General features: G+C 42.0%; 1 protein-coding gene across 1 annotated transcript in view; it reads left to right on the plus strand.

Moving 5' to 3' along the window:
- The first annotated feature begins 8,948 nt into the window (after nucleotides 1–8,948).
- The window catches only part of RBM20 (RNA binding motif protein 20), a 271,185-nt gene continuing 259,209 nt past the window's right edge, over nucleotides 8,949–20,924 (plus strand). The window contains exons 1-4 of the mRNA XM_006831482.1: nucleotides 8,949–9,006; nucleotides 9,152–9,169; nucleotides 9,493–9,785; nucleotides 10,041–10,243. Coding sequence (XP_006831545.1) covers nucleotides 8,949–9,006; nucleotides 9,152–9,169; nucleotides 9,493–9,785; nucleotides 10,041–10,243 — 572 coding nt within the window. The remainder of the gene's footprint in view (nucleotides 9,007–9,151; nucleotides 9,170–9,492; nucleotides 9,786–10,040; nucleotides 10,244–20,924) is intronic.

Genomic DNA, 20,924 nt, shown 5'->3' on the forward strand with positions numbered 1-20,924 from the left:
CTCAATGGTAAATTTCCCAAGTATCTTAATTATAGTTATTTTGTTGTTGTTGTTGTTGTTGTTGTTGTTAAGTGCTGCTAATTCTGTATAGGGTTTTCGAGGAGCAACTGGTGAGTTTGAACCACTGACCTTGCGGTTCAAACTGATCTTGCAGTCCAGTGCTTTTCCTACACCAAGATAGAGGAGAAAAATCCTTGTTCTTTGGGAATACTTGCTCTTTAGGGGTAATGTGTTATGGTTTCTACAACGTCCTTTCAATGAATTCAGCTCTTAAGAGAATAGAGCCAGAATTTGAGCTCAAGTCTATGCCCCTAATGATACTTAATACAACCTAAGACCAAGTTAAAGACCACTCTCGAATTCCAGATCACCATGACTGACCTTCTTGTCCTTCATAGTTAACAGAATTCTACTGTGGGCAGATCTCAGTGCTAGATGGTGAAAGTCTTTGCAATCCTGGCCTAGTTAGGAGAACAAGACAGAACACTTGAAAAATTAAACCACCAAAACAGGTATCACATGATCAAATATGAAAGTACATGTGATTTACTGGGGCGTACGGGAGGTGCAAATCATCAGACAATATCATTAATGTCACATGTAAGTAAAATTTTGCTAAAGATAATTCAAAACTGGCTGCTAGAGATTCAAGCCCAATTCAGACCAGGACATGGAACAAAGGATATCATTGCTGACATCAAATGGGTATTATCTGCAAGTGTGGGTGTTCTTGTGCATATGCCCTTTCTTCTTATCAGCTGGACGCTTCATTCTCCCCTCTAGTCCTCTGTGGCTCAAGAGTCCCCAGGTCTTGCCATAGTGCTGGCCAACCAGGTCTCCACCAGGCTTCACAGGAGTCTATTGAACGTTGTAGGGCTTAGCTCAAAGCTTCATTGCTTATTGGTGATGAACGTGGTCACCAGAGGGTGTATTCTCATTGAGTCTCAGTCTTGGAAGGGGGTTTGCTCTGAGGGGACCCGACCACTTGCCTTGATGTCTCCTGGGCAAGCAACTTGCTTGTTCTTGTAGTAATCAGTTGGTCTACCTATATTGTTTTGTATTTTTCCTGTTGGTCTTTCTTTCTAGAAGTATCTTCTGTTTTTCTAGCGGCGCCAGGCTGGTCTGACCATCCTTCCAAGTGGAAATTTCCCACCTCTGAAGATTCTGGATGCTGTTCAGGATTTCACCTATGGTCTTATGTAATGCAGAGTTTCCGCAGGAAGCCTCCTTTACTGGACACGTTGTAGCCCCATTTTAGGTATTCTAAACAGATATAGGCAGAAGATGGACTTACAAGTTTTCTATGGTGATATTTTTGGCTATTTCTTTCTCTCCCCTTCCAGTGTCTATTTTATAATGGTATGCAAGGGAAACCAAGATTCAAAAGACAGCCAAGCATCTTAACATTATTCCTCCCCTTTTGCCCCTTCCAACCATGCCTCAATCCCTGTATCCCAGAGCCCTGTTATTCCAAGGTTGTGCATACATCATTCTTTACCTCTGTCCCACTTAGCCCATGCAAATCTGCCTAATTGTTCTTCCATCTGCTTTTTTCTTCCATTCCCCTCCCTCTTCTTGTATATTTTCCCCCTCCCCAGCACCCAAACTATCCTGTGTCTAATCCCTGTCCTGTGCTCCACTTTCCCCTCCCTACCCTCACCTCACCCTTCACATCCCACCTTAGACATTTTATATATATTTTTTGATTCTTCCTGTGTGGCCTCCTGGGCAGTGCGGAGGAGTAAGCATAGACCCACCATGTGTTGAAACCAGTATGCCTCTCCAAGCCTAACAGGCCATTCCCAGGATTCTTTAAGCCAACAGAAGTTAGAGTCCTCATGGAAACATTCTGAGGAGTGGACAACCCTTTCACCTCCAGCCACTCCTCACATTTAAAAATTAAACCAAATGATGTTTTCAATCCCTACTCTCTTGTGGCTATCTGGCGCTCATTGGAATCAGGTTTTCTGATCTGGCTGCTGTTCTGTAACTGAACAAATGTGTCATTATCACCACATTATCTCACATGCCTGTGGATCAGCCTTGTGCTCAAGCCTCCCAACAGAGAAAGAAAGATTTACAATCTCCATTTTACAGATGAGGACACTAAGGGCAGCCACTGGACTCTCAAGGGGCAGAATTAGAACCCAAACCCAGGTCTGTGCATCTCTTGCCCATCTCTGACAATACTTTCTATCTCTGTTTACCTTCCAGAAGATTCTTCCAAAACCACCCTTCCAACCTGTGGCTTTTATGTAGAGAAGGGACCAACATCATGACTCAGAGCACCCAGTATAGGTTTCCTTCCCAGGACAGTTTCCATTAGGAAATCCAGTATTATCATCATAATATTAAAAACAGCTAAGGACAGATAAGCTTACTGAGACTCAACCACATGCCAAACACTGGCCAAATACTTTGCACATCCTCTTTTTTAAACCTCACAATCACCTTATTCTACCAACATTATTATTTCCATTTTCCGGATGAGAACATGGAGGCTCAGAGAGGTAAAGTGATTTGTCCAGTATCATGTAGCTAGTAGACCATGGGGCTGGTTTTCTAATGCAGACTCCCAGTCTGTACCCAGAGGGGGATAGGCAGGGCACACTTTGTGGGGTGGCCCTGCAATGACCATCGGAGTTGGAGCTGTGGTAGGGAGTGGCACCAGTCTGCTGGCTCTAGGCCAGCTGCATGGGTGCCCACTCAGTGAGGTCAACACACAGCAGATTCTCACTGTTCCAGCGGCGTCATGCTGGCATGCAGCATCCGGTGTTGCCTTCTGTAATGGTCACCTGATCCCTGGTCTGGTGGGCAAAGGGCCTGAGATGTTTACTCCCTGCTGACCAACTGGCCCCACAGAGAGCTAGCCAGGGTGATAAGAGAAGACAGAGGAGGTGACTGAGGGTAGAGTCTAGATAAGGAATCCCCTCATTTCTGAGAAGTGCCATTATGCTTGGCTGAGGTCCGGAGTCCCTCTGAGGCTCTGCATGACAGTGACATTCCCCAGGGATTAAGCTGGGAACTTTGGAAGCTGGGTCTCCACAGGGGGTGCGGAGCTCTGTGGAACTTAAATCATGCCATTAGCCACCAGCTAACATTTCTCCCACATCATTTCATACCTCCACCACTTCCCAGCCCCTCCCCCGAAAAAACTCAGTTGCAACAGGCTTTATAACACTCCACGTGTACCCTGCCTTGCTTTCTCCTGGAAACCTCGTAAGAGATTTCTTTTTAAGACAAACAAAGTTATTCTCTGGATCCTTTGAATCACAGTTAAAACTCCACTTTTCCAGGAAGCCCTGCTTTCCTCTGCTGAGAGCCACTGGGATTATGAATTCCACCCAACATTGTTGGTTTGTCCCCACACAATGTGGGATGTCTCCAGGTCCCGAGTACGTAAGTACAGAAATGCTGCCACGTGGGGCTTAGGACAGTGATGCTTTTAGGGAAGGCAGTCACTCTTGGTTTGGGACTACTGCTTTTCTGCTCAGAGATATTGAATACATCCAAGAATTCAGAAGGAGTAGTTCAGTGGCTAAAGTGCTCTGCTGCTAACCCAAAGATCTGAGGTTGGCACATACCAGCAACTGCCTGGGTTGCTTTGAGTCAGAATTGACTTGACTGTAATTGGTTTGGTTTAAGGGTCCAGAACTTGGATGGCTCACTCCCAGCCACTCCCTGTGTGTCCCGTTAGAGGACACAGGGAACCTGGCTAGCAACCTCATGACCAGAGAGATGGAGACTATGCCTTTCCCTGGCAGCCAATGAGGGACGTCGGTGAGTTGTTAGGCAGAAAAGAGTCCTCATGGGTCATGTCCTCACTTTTCCTCAGCTAAAGTTCCCTGACTGTCTCCTTCAAATTCAAATGTGCATCCAGTTCCATGAGTAACCACATTATTTTTAAACAGCATCCTTCCGCCACTGTCTCTCCGGGTTTTAAAAGAGAGGTGATTCTCTGCAAAGCCAGGACAAATTTGTATTTTATGATTGCTTTTTAAAACATCTGCAGTGCTTCCAAATAAGAAAATTATATACTGGTTTGGAGAGAGGGACCAACAATTACAGAGAGCTCACACCTCAGGGAGTGGGAAGAAGAAAATGGGAAGTGTTAGACAAGATGGAAAACCAGAGGATGGTGTAATAGGGACACCTGAGAGAGTCAAACAGTCCATGATTTAGCAGCAGAGCTTCTCATCTCAAAGAACTTTGACCTCAAGAGACACATCATGGTTGAAAGCTGAAGTTTAAGAATAATACAGACTGCAGTTACATTTTCGTTCCTTCCACTTACTTGTTGTCCATGTGGCTGAACTTCTTGGAGCCTTAGTTTTTTAAATCTATATTGCTGTTGCTAAGCGCTGTCAAGTTGGTTCTGACTCATAGCGATTCTGTACTGGGTTTCCAAGAAGCAGCTGGTGGATTTGAACTGCCGACCTTGTGGTTTACAGTCCAATGCTGTGCTGATCCTACAGTGGCACACCAGGAGTCTTTTCTTATCTATAAAATGGATATAAAAATAACTACCAATAAAGTGGGTTTGAAATGAGAAATATGAGTATTATGTGCTCAAGTCAGCCTGACACAGTGTAATACTCAAGAAATGGTAACTGTTATCACTACTGTTACTAACAGCAGTCAGTATGTTATAGCTAAAGATGATAGACTGCTTAATATTTACGTATAAACAGCAAACTAGTAGGCTGTAACTGCATCAACACAGCAGCTGGTAATTTACCAATCTAATAATTGTCTCCATTGGGGTTGTTAGGGTATCAAATGGGTCAAATTTAAGTCTGGGCAATATACTGTATAATATACTGTACTTGTTTCCTCATTCTTCCAGATGATTTTAAAAAAAAAAATGAAATTGATGCGTTAATTTTTAATTGTTGTTAACTGCTGTTGAGTCAGCTCCGAGAAGTGGCTGGTAAGCTTGAACCACCGACCTAGTGGTTCAAACCAACTTTGCAGTCCAGCACATTAACCCACAGTACCATACCAGAAGTAGAGTCCTGGTGTAGCGTTGTAAGATAAGCACTGGACTACTAACTGCAAGGGTAGTGGTTCAAACTCACCAGCCACTCCTTGCAAACTCTATACAGGGTCACTGTGAGTCAGAACCAACTCTACGACACTTAACAACAACAATTGAAGAAATAAACCATTCATTTATGAGGTGTTCTGCTCCCATAAAGACTTACAGCTACGGAAATCCTGCACAGAGTCGCTATGAGTTGGAACCGACTCCATGGCACATAACAACAACAATCAATCAATAAAGAAAAATATAGGTTCATAGTAAAACACATATAAACACTAAATTATATTTCAACAAACTTTTATTTACAAAATTCAAACAATATAAAAAAGTCATAAAAGGTAAGGGAACTTCAATCTCCAAAGGATTTACTGTTAATAGTTACTTGTGTAACTTTCTAAAAATGTCTTCTATCCTTTGATTTTATGCAAATTAAGTCATAGCACAATACTGTTGCATAACTTTTGTTTTCCTTTTAAAAATACTCAGAAATCATTCCATAGTAGTGCTAAATAGTACGCCATTGTATGCAGGGACCATTGTTCATGTAACCAGTCTCCCATTGCTGAGCACTTCCGGTTGTTTCTTGGTTTTGCTCTATTATTGCATAACTAATAGCCAAGTCAGCAATTCAAACCTACCACCCACGCCTTGGAAACCTTATACAGGGTTGCTATGAGTCCGAACTGACTTGATGGCACTTAATAATAACAAACAACAAGTAATTTTCCATTGTATGCAGAGATTATCAGGCTCCCATGCTGGTCACTTTGGTTGTTTCTAATTTTTGCTATTGTGTGGTGCTGTGGACTAATGCATCAGACCGCACAGTTGTTTGAACTGCAAGGTTGGTGGTTCAAGCTCACCAGCTTCTCCTTGTAAACCCTATACAGGGTCTCTATGGGTTGGAATCGACTCGATGGCACTTAACAACAATTTTTGCTATTATGAACAATACTACAATAATCTCCCCACACAAACAATTTCGGTTCTTTCTGCCCCTATTGTCTTCTGAGCTTTGTTTATGGGCAAATGCTGGCCTTTGGTCTCCTATGGTTGATTATTCTGTGGGTTACATTTCTCAGGGGTGTTATTGTTCTTGGGCCTACCTGTTGTTAGGCTGCAGCCTGCAGGGTGATCCCTGGGGGTGGGCTCAGTTCCAGATTTGAAGGTAAGATAAGAGTCACAGTCTAGAAAGTTCCATCAAGTCTCTATCAGACCAGTGGGTCTGGTCATTTTTATGATTTTTGTTCTATATTTTCCTCCCATTCTGCTCAGAACCTTCTGTGGTCTCAATCAGAGCAACTGGTGGTGATGGTGGTGGTGTGCCGTGGAGTTGGTTCTGACTCATAGTGACCCTGTATGAGGTTTTCAAGGCTGTCAATCTTTATGAGATCAGAAAGCCTCATCTTTCTCCCGCGGAATGGCTGGTAGTTTCTAACTGCTGACCTTGACTTTCTAACTGCTGACCTTGCAGACTTTGAGTTTCGAACTGCTGACCTTGAGGTTAGCAGTCCAACTCATAACCTCTACGCTAGCAGAGCTCCTTATTGGGAGTGGTAGCCAGGCATTATCTATTTCTTCTGTACTCAGGGAAACAGAGGCTGTGGTTTGCAGGATCCATTAGTCCTCTGGACTAATTGTTTCCTTGAATCTTTGATATTCTTCACTCTTCTTTCTTCCACTTAGGGAAGCTTCTTACAGCTATGAGAGCCTCAGCTTCCTCACTGATAAAATGTTGATAACAGTAGTACTTAATGGAGTTTCTGCGGGTATAAAGGAAGATAATTTATTAAAGTAATTGCTATCGTCTCTTGTTAAATGCTTAATATATTCACAAAGCATCATAGCCTCAGAGTCTGATGGTGGTTTACCTGTCAGTCAGGTGGGACAGGGAACTCCTTTGGAGTGTAACAACAACAACAACAAAAAACCCGATCTTACCAGCACTCACTTCCCCCTTTGTTAAACAGCCTTTCTCTCTCACCTCTGTAACTGAGGAAGGAACCCGGGGTGGGGTGGGGGGTGTGGGTGTGTGTGTGGGGTAGGGGGTGGGTGGGAGTGGGGGCTGGTGGTGAGGGTGCAGGGTAGACAAAATCTAAGTTTTTAAATGGCTGCAGCTCCAGCTAGGTGTCTTCACACATACTCATTCTTCCAGGAAAGAAGTGAGAAAGCCCTAGTTTGAAAGAATTTTTTGTTGGAATTGCTTAATGCATTTAGCATTTGACTTCTAAAATGAATATGCTTCTTCAGTATTACCTGCAAGGACCTTAACTAGCTTTAGGATTTTGCTTTGTGTTCCCTTCCTCCTCCATATCCGCTCTCTTTCACATTTCAGTTTTTACATAACAGGCAAACAGTAGACTGCAATCATGGACATGGGCTTCAGAAGAAACATCTTGTGGGCAAATTCTTTTCTTTAGAAAATTTGAAACTTGCACAAAAGATATAAACACACACATATGTATATGTGTATATATGGAACAGTTAAAAATAAAGATATAAAAAGATATGAAATAAGCATAGGAAATTATGTCTACATAAAATTAAATATGTTGTTAAGTGCCATTGAGCCAATTCTGACTCAGAGGCTTCTGAGGAGCCGCTGTTGGGTTTGAACTGCCAGCCTATGGTTCAAACCAATCTTGCAGTCCAGTGTGTATGTGTGTGTGTGTATGTAATTATAATGCAAAACAAAACCCCAGACTCACCGCCATTGACCAAATTCTGACTTATAGCCACTCTGTGTAGGGTTTCCAAGGCTGTAAATCTTTACAGGAGCAAAAAGCCTCATCTTTCTCCCACAGATGACTAATGGTTTTGAATCATTAGTCAAACAGTGTTTACCTTACAGTGTCCCCCACCCATATGCACATGAAGGGGCTTCAAAAAGTTTGTGGAAAATGGAACTAAAGGATAATGGAGTTTTTTTCATGGACTTCTGGAAGCCCCATCTATATATTTACCAGTGAAACTGTTACAGAGTAGACTCACTGCCAACGTTGCTTATCCTACAGCAACACACCAGGGCTCAATGTGCATGATTGTTGTTGCTGTTGTTAAGGGCCGTAGAGTTGGTTACAACCCACAGTGACCCGGTATCGGATTTCTGAGAAGCTGCTGGTGAGTTTGAACCATTGACTTTGCAGTTCACACTGACCTTGCGGTTCAGTGCTTTATCCCACAGTGACTCTGCAATTCAGGACCTCATCATCCCTCATTGACATGTTTGGTAACTGACATTTAGGGAGGTTGAATCATCCCAGTGGTAAGCAGCAGCAGTCCACTCAAAACCACGTCTGACTTTGGACCCAAAGGTTTTCACAAAGGTTTTGGAGACTTCTTAGAGGGAGATCTCAGTGAGACCTGTGGGGACTGTCATTTTAATTTCTGGGAGACTTACAAAAGTTAATTGACGGTAAACTCCCTTCACCAAAGAAGTCAAGGGGTAAAAAACAACACATTACGTTTCTGGAAACCACAGCCCGGAATTTAATGATAGAAGCTAAAAATGATGATGCACTAATACCACCTTCAGACAGCCCAGAAGATACGTTTGTTCAGTTGGTCTATTACCAGCTGTGAGTAAGGTTGGGCAAACCACCCCCTGCATATGAGAAATGGGGACGTTACCTGGAAATTGTGTGAAACTCACGCTTGCGAACTGTGATTATCTTTACGAATGCAAGGAACCGCTAGTATTTATCTGTCAGAGGAAAAGAGAGCCAGACAAAGACGACAGAAATCAAGGGAAAGCGTCCTTTATTTTTGAGACTGGTGCAGAAGGAAAATTTTGCTGTCGTCTGGGGAGAGAAGAGACCAGATTTCAGAAAGCAATTCATTTAGTTGTCAGATTTCATCTTCAGAATTTTCCTCCGCATGGCTGCGGGAGGGGGGCATGTCCGCCATGGCGCGCTCTGGCCCAGGCATCCAAAACATTTTCCCTGTTTCTCCCGGTTGCCTGTGTTAGGATTCGGAACTCACGCGCGCCCGACGGACGGTTAGGTTCCACTGGATAACCACTCTCCATGGACTTTGTCCAGCTCTTGGAAGTTTCTGTCCTCACTGGTGCGACAGTACCTTAAGCCACGCCTTACAGTGTCTCCGCAGCCTTCAAAAGCGCAGGAGGTGCGTGCACACCTGTGGACAGGTGCGGATGGACACGTGCCCACGGGCACCCGGGCTATAAACTGAGCTTCAGAGGCGGTGATGAAGGCGGCACGATGCCAGCGACCTCTTTCCTTTTACCCTTTACAGTTCCCCTGAAGTTTGGTCAATAAATAAAAATTAAAAGTATGCTTGATTTTTATCTTTGCGCTCTCTGGGTCGTGACTGGTCTTTTAGAGAAGAGAAAGAGAATTGAACAGAAATTCACAGCGGCCCCGTCTGCTTCTTCTGGAGATCCCCGAAATCCAAAGCTGGAATTGCCCATTTGGGGAGCTCTCTCACAGTCCTGGGGGTTCCGGCCTTTGGCCCCGCGGGAATCCAGGCGCCCGGCAGCGGGCGAATTGACAGGGCTCCTGCAGCTGGAAGGTGCGGGTCCCGCGCACCTAGGACTCGGAAACCCGCGGACGCTCTGGGCGCGCTCTGTCCAGTAGGGCAGGAGCAGTGCCAGGCTGCGCGCGCCGCCCCCGGGGACAGCCCCAGGCCGCCGGTTCCCGAGAGAAGCTTCGAGCGCAGTAGCGGGCCGGCGAGCCTCATGCGGAGCGGTGCGCGGCTGAGCGTCCGACACTGGAGCCCTAGGGCGCGCGGTGGCTAGGGCTCACACTGCGCCTGGCCGCCGGACCGAGCTCCCCTCTGACCCGCTACTCCGCAGGCCGGGAGACGCCCCCTAGCCCCCACCCCGCGGGGCCAGGCCGCGAGCGCTAACGACGGAGGAGGCGGAGGCTGCGCCGCCGGGACTGCCTCCTCCCCGCCCCTCGCGTCTCCTCCCCGCGCCACCGGAAAGGACAAGGGGACTGGGCGCGGGGACCCCGGCCAGTGAACGCCGGTGTCCCAGGGCCACCTCGAGACGGGGCCAGTGTCGCAGTGCCTGGTGCCGGCCGAAGCCATGAGCCAGGACGTGGACCCCAGCGGCCCGGAGTCAGCAGACAGAGATGCCCGCAGCGTGCCCGGCGCTTCGGCGCCCCAGCCGCCCCCGGGCTCGCGAGGGATGCAGCCACCGCCGCCGCCCCCAGCCGGCCTACCCCAGATCATCCAAAAGTAAGAGAAGGGAGCGAGACCGTGGGAGGTGCGATCGGGGGTCTTGCCCCGGACGCCCCCTTCTGTGACTTCATCTCCTGTCCCCACTAAACTTAGCTCGTCTCTCTTGCATTTGAAGTTTTCTGGACAGTGGCGGTGTTATTTATTCCCGCTGTTTGTAAGGTTGGGGAGAGGGGAGTCAAATGATTTTGGGGAAAATAACTTTGTTTTTTCTTATCCCCTTTCTTTTCTCTTCAGGGAAGTTACTGGGTATTTTGGACTAAAATAGCTCAGATTGGGGGGAAATGGCCCAGAGACTGTTTCATCTTTATGGTCCCCAGAGGCCACTGGGATGTATGGAGAGCCGTGCGTGAGTGTGTGTGCGCGTGAGGGTGTATAAGTAAAATGCCGCCACGAACTAAATCACCCGTCCTGGTGCCCCTGAAGTCCATCTGTGACATTGGGGTGACAAAGGAGGTGAGGGTTTGTAAACAACATATTTTGCATTGCTCTTAAAGTGTCGACAGTTTTCAGGAAGGCCCTTGCGAAGAGTTCTCAGTTACGTAGCCGATTTCCAATAAGGGTTACTTTTGTGACTCAGGTGAATTTTCAGAGCCAGCCTTACGGACACGTGAGTAGGTTGAGGAAGGTCAACAGGTACGGAAGAGCACTTTTAGCCCAGTTGGGGGACATAAAGTAAATGGTGATGCTTTTGTTTTGTTCGAGATTCCCTTCAACAGTTTAAGGCCTAGAATGTTAGTTGTCTGAAGGGTCTTATATTCAAGGGGTTTACTCCGCTTGTAATGAAGACTTAAAAACTAGTTTAAGAAGTTTAGAAAATTGTGAATGATGAGTGTTTCGGGGAAACTGACGAAAGTAGAGAAATACGCTCAAGAAAGGCAAAAATCGATCAGAGAGAAGAGCGGAGAGGCTTTTCAGCGCTGCTCTAATGATACTTGGGAGTTATATAAACATATTAACTCGTAGGAGAAATGATGGGATGCAAACGGACATAAATAGGACTTAAAGGTGGAATGTTTTGAAGATTGATTTATGTAATAGTAAGAAAAACTAGTGAAATTTCAAGTTTGACATCCAAGAACGCTGGTATCATATTTCAGAACAAAATGGTTCCCTTTTTTTGACTGGTGGAATATTAAATCCCCATTTATGACAACCTTTTGCTTCCATTGGCTATTTTATATAACTTTCAATTACTAACAGTTTTCAATATTTCAAATGGAAAATATTTCATATTATTGTACAGTGCCTGTTGCTTTCCAAATGACTTCAGCCGAGATTTTCTAAATATGCTTGCAGTAATGTGCATCCGTATTGATAATGTTTGTTTTGTCCTTAATATAAATACAAAGCAGCATGTAAAAATATTTAAATCTAAAGTTTCCATGTTAGAAACCACTTGGTCAGTTCCTAATTGGGAAACATCTGATATGTGCTTGTTACCTAGCCTGAGTTTTGGATCTGAAGTTAGGTAGCATACTCAAGTTTATTGAAATTGCTTTTATTGAAAATTATTGTAATTAACCTGCATTATTTTTCCAATCATTTATTTTTTTATTAGAAGAAAATTAGGAATTTTTGTTGACAAGAAAAATCTTTGTAGATGGGTGTCTGATTATGAAATGTTGCCAGATTGAAAATAACTGCTGTTTTATAGAAAATGGACTATTGGAAGTATATTTTAATGACTTCATGTAGTAAATAATTTATCCAATAAGTTCATCTCTATATGAAAATTCCACCTTTGGAATTTTATTTGCGAAGATAAATCTGAGCTTTTCAAAGATGGTCCCTTTTGCTGGCAGTCCAGGATGGAGAGAGAGACCTCAAGAAATGCCCTCCTGGCTGTGCTTGGGTTAGCATTGATGACAGATTGGTGTTCAGAGGCAGGTCCAAGGCCCATGAATATGCCCATGGGATTTGAAGTTTGTGCGCTTAAGTTTCAAAGTCTTACTTTATAAGGATGATTTGGGGATTGCATTCCCCTCGGTACCCACTAAAATTCTGCTGGAACCAAGCTCACCCCTTGCACATGCTTTACAGGTCCACCTTAATGTGCTGAAACTTGAGCAGGTTATTTTGAAACTACGTTTGCATAATTTAATTTGAGCCACCATCTTTATGCAGTTGTGAGGCACTGTCTTCTTCAGCCATCTTTGACAAAGTGTAGCGGGAGACTTCTCGCAGCCGCAGAATGAATCCTCTACCTCTTGGTTTGGAGAATTTTCTAAGCTAGAGCTTTGGGTGAAATGCTCCTCTAGATTGATACATATTAAAGAAATTTTATTAGAAAACTTGAGTTTTCTCTGGTTGTTTAGTGAGGTTGGTACGTAATGCGTAAGAAGAGAAGTTTTAATTTTCAAAATGATAGCGAAGTCAATTTCTCTATGTTACAAGGCTTTGTAATTTTAAGGAGTACAAGATTTTTTTTTTTTTTTTTTACTTCTCAATGTCTGTGTTTACTGATTTACATTAGTGACGGCTTTCATTTTGAGTACTATTTACGACTTTGGAAAAACAATAGTAAAGATCATAATAAAACACAATTCTTGTTCACATACCTAATATTTGGTCTTAAGATGTCCTTTGTATACTCCATTTAAACAGTGAAACAGATGCGATGAGACTGGCTTTGGGGATTGTTTTATGAAACCCCATCTAATTACAAGATCGTATCTAAAGACAGTTTCTGCAGAGTACTTTTGTTCTAACCAGGTATAGTCCGTTTTCTCATTACTGCATTCTTAGCTTAGTTAAGAAACTTCCATGTCCTTTTTATTCTCATTCACTTCTCTTCTTTGGCCCATATTAACATCACCTGTAAGGACTATCAGTTACGTCAGGGACACAGTTAACTAATTAATATCTTATAATATCTTTTTTTCAAATGTGCATTCTCTTTATTTGTTCATTGTGGAGGAATTTAAAGTACTATTTAAGCCATTTAGGATACAAGAAATATAAACAACATCTTAAGAGAAGTCTTAGGATGAGTAAATGAAATCAGAATAATTTGAGGATTTAAAATATATGTTTTCCATTCTGTCAGAAAAAAATAACATATGTCAGTGAATAGATTATGAAAATTTATCTTCTCAAATAGTCACAATACTTATGACCCAAATCATTGTATACTTTAAAATTAGACTTAATTCTTGATTTATAAAAAGTTATTTATTAACCTTAGTGAACATCAGAAATTTACATTTTAGGTTGTAAATTTAAAAACCCTCAGAATATACAGCCATACAAATCTGTAACATGTTGCAGTCATTTGTCATACGTGATTAAACATGTGTTACCATCGTGACAAAAAAAGTAACTGAACAAGCACACACATCTTCATGAATGTGAAAATTATTTTATTTGCAGCAAAGTATCTCTGGTTCATGCATGTTTTATGTCAGTATAGATGGCTTACTTTTCCCTTTCTAGATTGTCTTTTCTTAATAAGTGATGAATACATTACAATTACAAAAATAAAACAATTTTAGGTTTAACATTTGGTAGCTATTGTCACTTGTATAACAGTTTGTGTGTTTTAAGAAAACAGAAACCAGCTTTGGTGGTAAAGTTTATAGTCTTCTCTCTGTGTATTCAGAGCAAAGTGCTTCTGGACTCAGTTTAGACAGTGTTACTAGTAGCAATTCTGATTTCTCTGGTAATTTTTTACATACATCCTGCATTTAGAAGGTTCTGCGTGTACCTGTAAGTCAGGGAGTTATAGGTGGTGTCCACCTACAGCTTTTGATGGGCATGCTAAGAACTGCATCTAGAATCCGAAGGACATATGGACTTGCCAATAAGGCACATTACCTCACACACTACTTGGTCCTTTTTTGGAAAGAGGATGGAATTTCGAACATCTGTGCTAGTTTCTAACATCAATTTGAGTCCATTTTTAGGGGAAACAGGAATTTTGTTTTGTCAATGGAATTTTGAAAATTTAAAACACCATCTTAAGCTGCACTAAGAGAAGCATTCGACAGGGAAAAAAAAAAACCATCTGATAGGATTAAGCATTTTCTCAAAAGCAGGAAGGAGAGTGAGTGGATTTCTTCTTCAGCATTCTGAAAAGTGTCCTTTGCCTTTCTAGAAAGCCTTTAAAGAGTATTTATTTTAAACAGAATATTTTCCTTGAGGATTTGTTGTGATTAAATAGTTTTAGGTGGTAAGTGTAGCTGTCAGCTATGAGTTTTTCTCAAATTGCTGGAGAGATCAGTATTATGAGCTGTAGTACATTATTCCCATTTGTCACGGTAAATGACTATACATATGGTGAACATAGAGTTATTTTAATAACTGATCTCTGGGGGTGGAGGAGGAGGGATGAGAGAAGTTTTATCACCCCTTTTATTCTTCTGTCCACTGAGTCTTTTGCTATAGCCTTAGCAGTTTACCAAATTAATAATTTAAAAAATATTAACAATTGACAACTGCAAATATGTCATTTGGAATGTGGACTCTGAATTGTTAAGATCTCCTTGCCTATCCTACGGACACCAGGGAGAGAAACCCCCCACAAGGACTTTCTCAGAGGAATCATCCCTTTCATCCAGTTTCTTTCTCGCCCATGGGTTTATTTTTCTTACAGCTGTAAATTCTTGACTCCAGCTTAAACTAATACAAGGGAGCTTCAAAAAGTTCATGGAAAAATGGAGTGAAAAGATCATGGAATTTTTTCCTGAACTTTTAGAAGTTCCTTCATATTTCCTGTCTGCCTACAACAGTAAACAGATCAAGGTAGCTAAGTCTAGTCCATACTTTTGGTCAATAAGAATACACAAAATGTTGGGTTGTAGGGTCTAATCAAGGCAGAGAAATTCAAATGGACTGAAAGAAGTTTTGGGAGCCAGAATTTAAAAAAAGGAGTGTTTCCTCTGCCTCACTCCCCTTAACCCCACTTAATATAATTTCTATGTCCTGCCACAGTAATTATTTTGTTTGTAATGGTCTGACTGAGATAATCTTGTGTATTTTAACAGGGAAAGTTGCTGGGGACCCACAGCTGGTAACTGGTATGAGTGACTGGTAGCTGAGTTTAGAATGAGTGCTGAAAAGCTTTGCAGAAAGTAAAATGATCTGTATTCCAGAACCAAAGCAAAAATGGTAATTAGTGCTCTTAACAAAGAGCACATGACGTTTTTTTCCTTGGTTAATGAACCTGCTGGAGTTGGTGATATGTGTATTATTCTGAAAGCTTCATAACGCTTGTTCCTACAGGAGAAGACTGGGAAATCCTTATGTTAATTAAGAAGGCATATTTTTGAACCAGGCATGTGAATTTCTATTACTAACACCCTGGAGAGTTTGCCTTGCTCAATGGGTGGTCACTGTTGAAATTCCACCCAAGGAAGGAGTAGTACAAGGTTTCAGTCTCCGACATTTACAGGCAAGTTTAGGAACAAGTCATCTGTTTGAGGAGGTGCAAGGGAAGGACTCCCTCCCCCAGCAGTTTTGATAGTGTGGTTTGGATACGATGCGTACATCCATCTTACATGATACAGGCAGATGTTGCAGCCAAGTTCATTGATCCCTCTCTTTCTTACAGCTTCTGTGGGATTTTATAAGTCAGTCCCCTGATGGTTTACAAGGCACCTTTTCCAACACGCTGACAGCAGAACTGTAGGGAAGAGGGCACATATTGATGCTAATGTACTTTATGAGCATAAAGGGAGCAGCTAGACAACTTGGATGAGGGTGTGGTAATAACTTCTAGCTCACTTTGTGGAATCCATCTTCTTGTGTGCTCAGAAACAAAAGGATGGAGGTCATGCATGAGTTTTGAGGGGTCATCATCCCATGAAGAAAGTTTTCGCTGCCGCCTTTTCTTTCTTTGATGTGGTCTTTGCTTTAACGACATGCTAGGACCATTTGCCTTTCTGTGCACCTGCTTTCTCTCCATCATTTCTGCCACCATTTCCCACTCTGACCAGAACCTGGAAACTTCATTCGGTTTGAACCACAAGGTCAGCGGTTCAAGCTCACCAGCTGCTCCTTGGAAACCCTATACAGGTTTCCAACTCGACGGCACTTAACAACAACTGGACATCTTAAATATTTTTCAGTTTTGTGACTTGTCTATAGATGATTTTCCAAAGATGTTTCTGCCTCTGATTAGACATGCCACTATACCTGAACCCAGCGGTCATGACCCCAAATGCATAGACAAGGTCATATATATTTCAAAGGTATATTGATTTCACCAAGTCTCTTCTTTTGGTTTATTTTGAATTCGTTATTGGATAGAAGGATTTGGCACTGTTTCATGTTGTCAGGTGTAAAATGAGCATCTTTGTCCTAAATTAATTACTGAGGGAAAAAATAAAACCCTGGCTGGGAGTAGCTGACCTCGACAAGCCGATTAACCTTCCTAATCCAGTCTCTCCAGGGATTGAAAGTGATCAATGGCTGCGACTTCAAGAATAAAATGGGATCTCCCCACTGAATAGTTTTCATCTTGTCTAGACAGGTCTGGTAAAAAGAGATGAGGATAAGATTCTTATGATTCAATAGTGAGTAATTGTTATCATGACTAATTGCTACAGTCACAATTGTAAAGGTAGAAGTTTTGTAACAAAAACGGGGGAGTAGTTAATCTTACAGTCCAGAAACAGAGTACTCTAGGACCATCAAAGGAGAAGGGCACAAGCGGAATGTGGGACCTTATCCAGAGAAGCAGCGACACCAGAGGCAGAGATGGGGACATGGTGAGAGGGAGCAGCTGAGGACTCTAGATTCATGGAAAGAGAGGCACTGAGAGCTGGCAGCCAGGAGGCAGACTTGATATGCCCTTTGGTGGTTTAAATTATTATATATGCTTGAGTGTTTTAAGAGACAAAAAAAAAAAAAAAGCTAAAATGAATAGAGAGAAATACTGTTAACTAAAGGTACATGGAGGGGATTATAATCATTGTAATGAAACAAAGTATATGATTTGTTGAATGTAAAACTGATGATCTGCCCTGTAAACTTTCACTCAATTCACAATAAAAACTTAAAAAAAAAAAAAGATTAAAATGGGATTAATCTTCAGGAATAAGATGTTTTTCCCTCATCTGAGAGAGAATATCTCTTGCATCCTTGACATTTTAAATATGGGAGTAAGTTCCTGTTGGTGAAAACCATCATAGGTACAAAAAGGGAATCAAATGCTTCTTCCAACATTTGCAAAGTATATTTGAATCAGAAAGAATGTTTATAAGTCAGAATAGTACACTCTGATGTCAGTGAAAATGTTTTACACTGTTTTCTTTAATTCTAAACCATAGAAATTTTTTGTATTAAGATAATTATTTTGGAATGTTCAAGTGAATACATGAGCAGTCAAGTGCAGTGTTTTCACTCTAGAGAGACTGACCCCATTGTTGTCATGTGTTAAAGTTGGAGATGTGTCTTAGTGACATTTTGCTAGAGGCAGAGGTGTAAACGTAGAACCCACAGGGTTGCTACGTGGACTTGGTAAATTGTGGCTGAAGTCTGTCAGCCACTGGCTTGCAGACATAGTCAGAGCTCAGGGCTCAGTTTTCACTTTCCGCCCTAAAATCTCTTTGCCGCCCAGAAGAGGTCATGATTGTCCAAACACTGGGCCTCAAGTTTCCCGGTAGCCTCACTGAATCAAAGAGACCAAATGTGGTTTCCAGAACCTTTCTAGGGGCTAGCCCTGTGGCTTCTGGGCTTATTTGTAATTTTAAAAAGATACATATTTTTTTTACCTTCTGCAAAAAAGAGGTGATGAGTTGTGTGATTAAATCTTAATTTTTAGATTTTAATACATTGTTGTTGTTAAGTGCTGTCAAGTCGGTTTTGACTCATAGTGACCCTGTCTAGGGTTTCTGAGGAGCCGCTGGTGGGTTTGAACTGCTGACCCTGTGGTTCCCAGTCCAGTGCTAATCCTACAGCACCACACCAGGAGTCCCTTAATACATAATGTGGTTTGATATTAGGATATTTATTTGCAGCATTGTCTGGAAAAACAAAAATTATAAACTATTTAAGTGTCTATCTGCTGGAAAAATAAAATTCCATATGAGGGCTTCAAAATATTAGTGGAAAAATGAAATTCAAAAATAATGGAATCTATAGAGAGAAACACTGTTAACTGATGATATATGGAGGGGATAATAATCAATGTAATGAAACAAGCTATATGAATGGTTGAATGTGAAGCTGATGTTGTGCCCTGTAAACTTTCACTCAATGCAAAATAAAAACATTTAATTAAAAAAAAAATAATAATAATGGAATCTTTCCTTGAACTTTTTGAAGCATCCTATATTATTAGTCCAGTGTGCGCTGTGGGTTAATGCGCCAGACTGCAAAGCCATTTGAGTTGCAAAGTTGACGGTTCAAGCTCACCAGCTGCTCCTCAGAAACCCTATACAGGGTCGCTATGGGTCGGAACCGACTCAACGGCACTTAACAACAACAATATATTAGTCTGGATGGGCCCTTTAGCCATTGTGATGATGCTGTTATCTTATTGATATGGAATGAGGATCATATAGTATTAATCTAAAAAATTGATCCAACAATATTATTATAAAAAATACGAACAACACATATCCAGGTTCTCATTTTTGCTATTTAAAATATGTGTAAGAGTGTGTATGCAGGTGCATGAATGCCTGGAAAGCGTCAAAAGAGCACATATGTGAACAGTCATCCAGGTAGAGGGGGAGATGCTTTCCCCACTGAGCATATATGACTTTTACAGTCAGAGAAGACAATGAGACGATGAACAGTGTTGTTGTTTTTTTAGTTTTTATTGTAACTGGAATGATAGTTTACATGGGAGAGCATCGGTTTTACACTCATTGTTTCATTGCATTGATTACAATCCCCTCCTTGTGTCATTATTCAACAGTATTTGCTTTTTATTCCCTCTGTTTTTGTTTGTTTTGTGTGGGGGAAATATACACAAAAACACTCAGGATTATATAATCGTTTAAACAACCAAAGGGCACATTCTGCAAGCCTGCCTCCTGGCTGCCAGCACACAGACTTTCTGTTTCCGTAAGTCTACCATCCTCAGCTGCTCCCTCTCTCCATGTCCTCATCTCTGCCTCCATCTCTGGTGTCTGGATAAGGTCTTGCATTCAACTTATATTCTTCTCCTTTGATGGTCCTAGGGTCCTCTGTTCCTGGACTGTAAGATGAATGACTCCCCATTTTTTACAGTGATGAACAGTTTTAAGAACAAAAATAGGAGTAGATATTTCATATGGGTATTGTACTGCCTTTAAGAGCAAGTGGCTATTTAGTTCCTTAGGTTTTAACCCTGGAAGGCATCTGAGAGATCCTCTAGCCCAGCACTCCTGTTTTTCTAGGCAGGCAGTGAGCATCAGAGGAGTCAAGTGAATTGCTCAAGGCCACACAGTAAGGTGTGGGTCAGCCTGGGATGAGAACCCTGTCTTTGTGTCCATTGTGTTTTCTAGAAGTATGGGGAGAGAGAAATGCAGGCCATTCATACATTAACCATGGATGTGCTAGTTTTGGTGTGCTCAGTTCCCCCAAGAAGATCGAGAAAAGGTCCTTTGGGTGTGTTATCTGTCCACCCTCCCCCACCCCCCCAGGCCTTCTCATGCTCGATCTCTGCTGCTAATCAAAAGGTGAGCATCACCATGCACAGATTGTAATCATGGCAATGAAACGAAATATGATAGGATGAATGTAAAGATAATGTTCTCCCATGTAAACTATCACATAATTCACAATAAAAACTTGAAAAAAAGAGGGGGCATTGATAATAAAAGATACTGATAATAGCAAAAAAAAATAAAAATAAAAAAAAGCCGAGCATCACATTTTCCCCCTTGCTTCACCTTGGGTCAAGGTTCCTTTTGTAAAATATCCTTAATAGGAAACCACCCAGCACCTACTTTCTCTTCAGACCTAGAGACATCATCCTCTTGACATCATTCCAACTGTGGTCTAAAGACAAGCCTTTCAATGTAAAAGGGATAACCGATATTTATAGGAAGAAAAACACATTTTAGTTCTTAACTTCTAAGCCCTTCGTATCCACGTCAGGATTGTTGGAATGCCTGTTATAATTCCTGCCGTCTCATCCCCCACTCACTTTACCTCAGATTTCTCTCAACCAAAAGTGTAATTCTGATTCTATTAGAAAACACATTTTACTTTCTTAGAGGCACGTTTATGTTCTTGTTCACTCTATGTGCATACTCTCTTGATAGTTGGTTGGTTATAGTGACCCCTGTACAGGGTTTCTGAGGCTGTAAATCTTTATGGGAGCAGAAAGCCTCATCTTTCTCCCACAGAACAGCTGGTAGTTTCGAACTGCTGACCTTGCAGTTCGCAGCCCGATTCGTAACCACTACGCTACCAGAGCTCCTTACTCTCTCGATATACGTGTATTTCCCCCTATTTGAAAGTGAGTTATGTAACCATAATACTGTTCTTGTATCTAAGAAAATTAGCCCTATTTTCAGAAATTGAATCAACACTACTTTTTAAACTTTATCTGTTGTTGATGTTATTAGGAATCCATTGAGTCAGTATCAACTCATAGTGACTCTATGCACAATGGAACGAAACCCTACTTTGTCCTGGGCTATCCTCACAATCCCTGTTACATTTGAGCCCATTACTGCTACCACTGTGCCAATCCATGTCATTGGGGTGTTTTCCTCTTTTTTGGTGACCCTCCACTTTACCA

This window comes from Chrysochloris asiatica, unplaced genomic scaffold (genome assembly GCF_000296735.1).
Source record: "Chrysochloris asiatica unplaced genomic scaffold, ChrAsi1.0 scaffold00003, whole genome shotgun sequence".
Lineage (NCBI taxonomy): Eukaryota > Metazoa > Chordata > Mammalia > Afrosoricida > Chrysochloridae > Chrysochloris > Chrysochloris asiatica.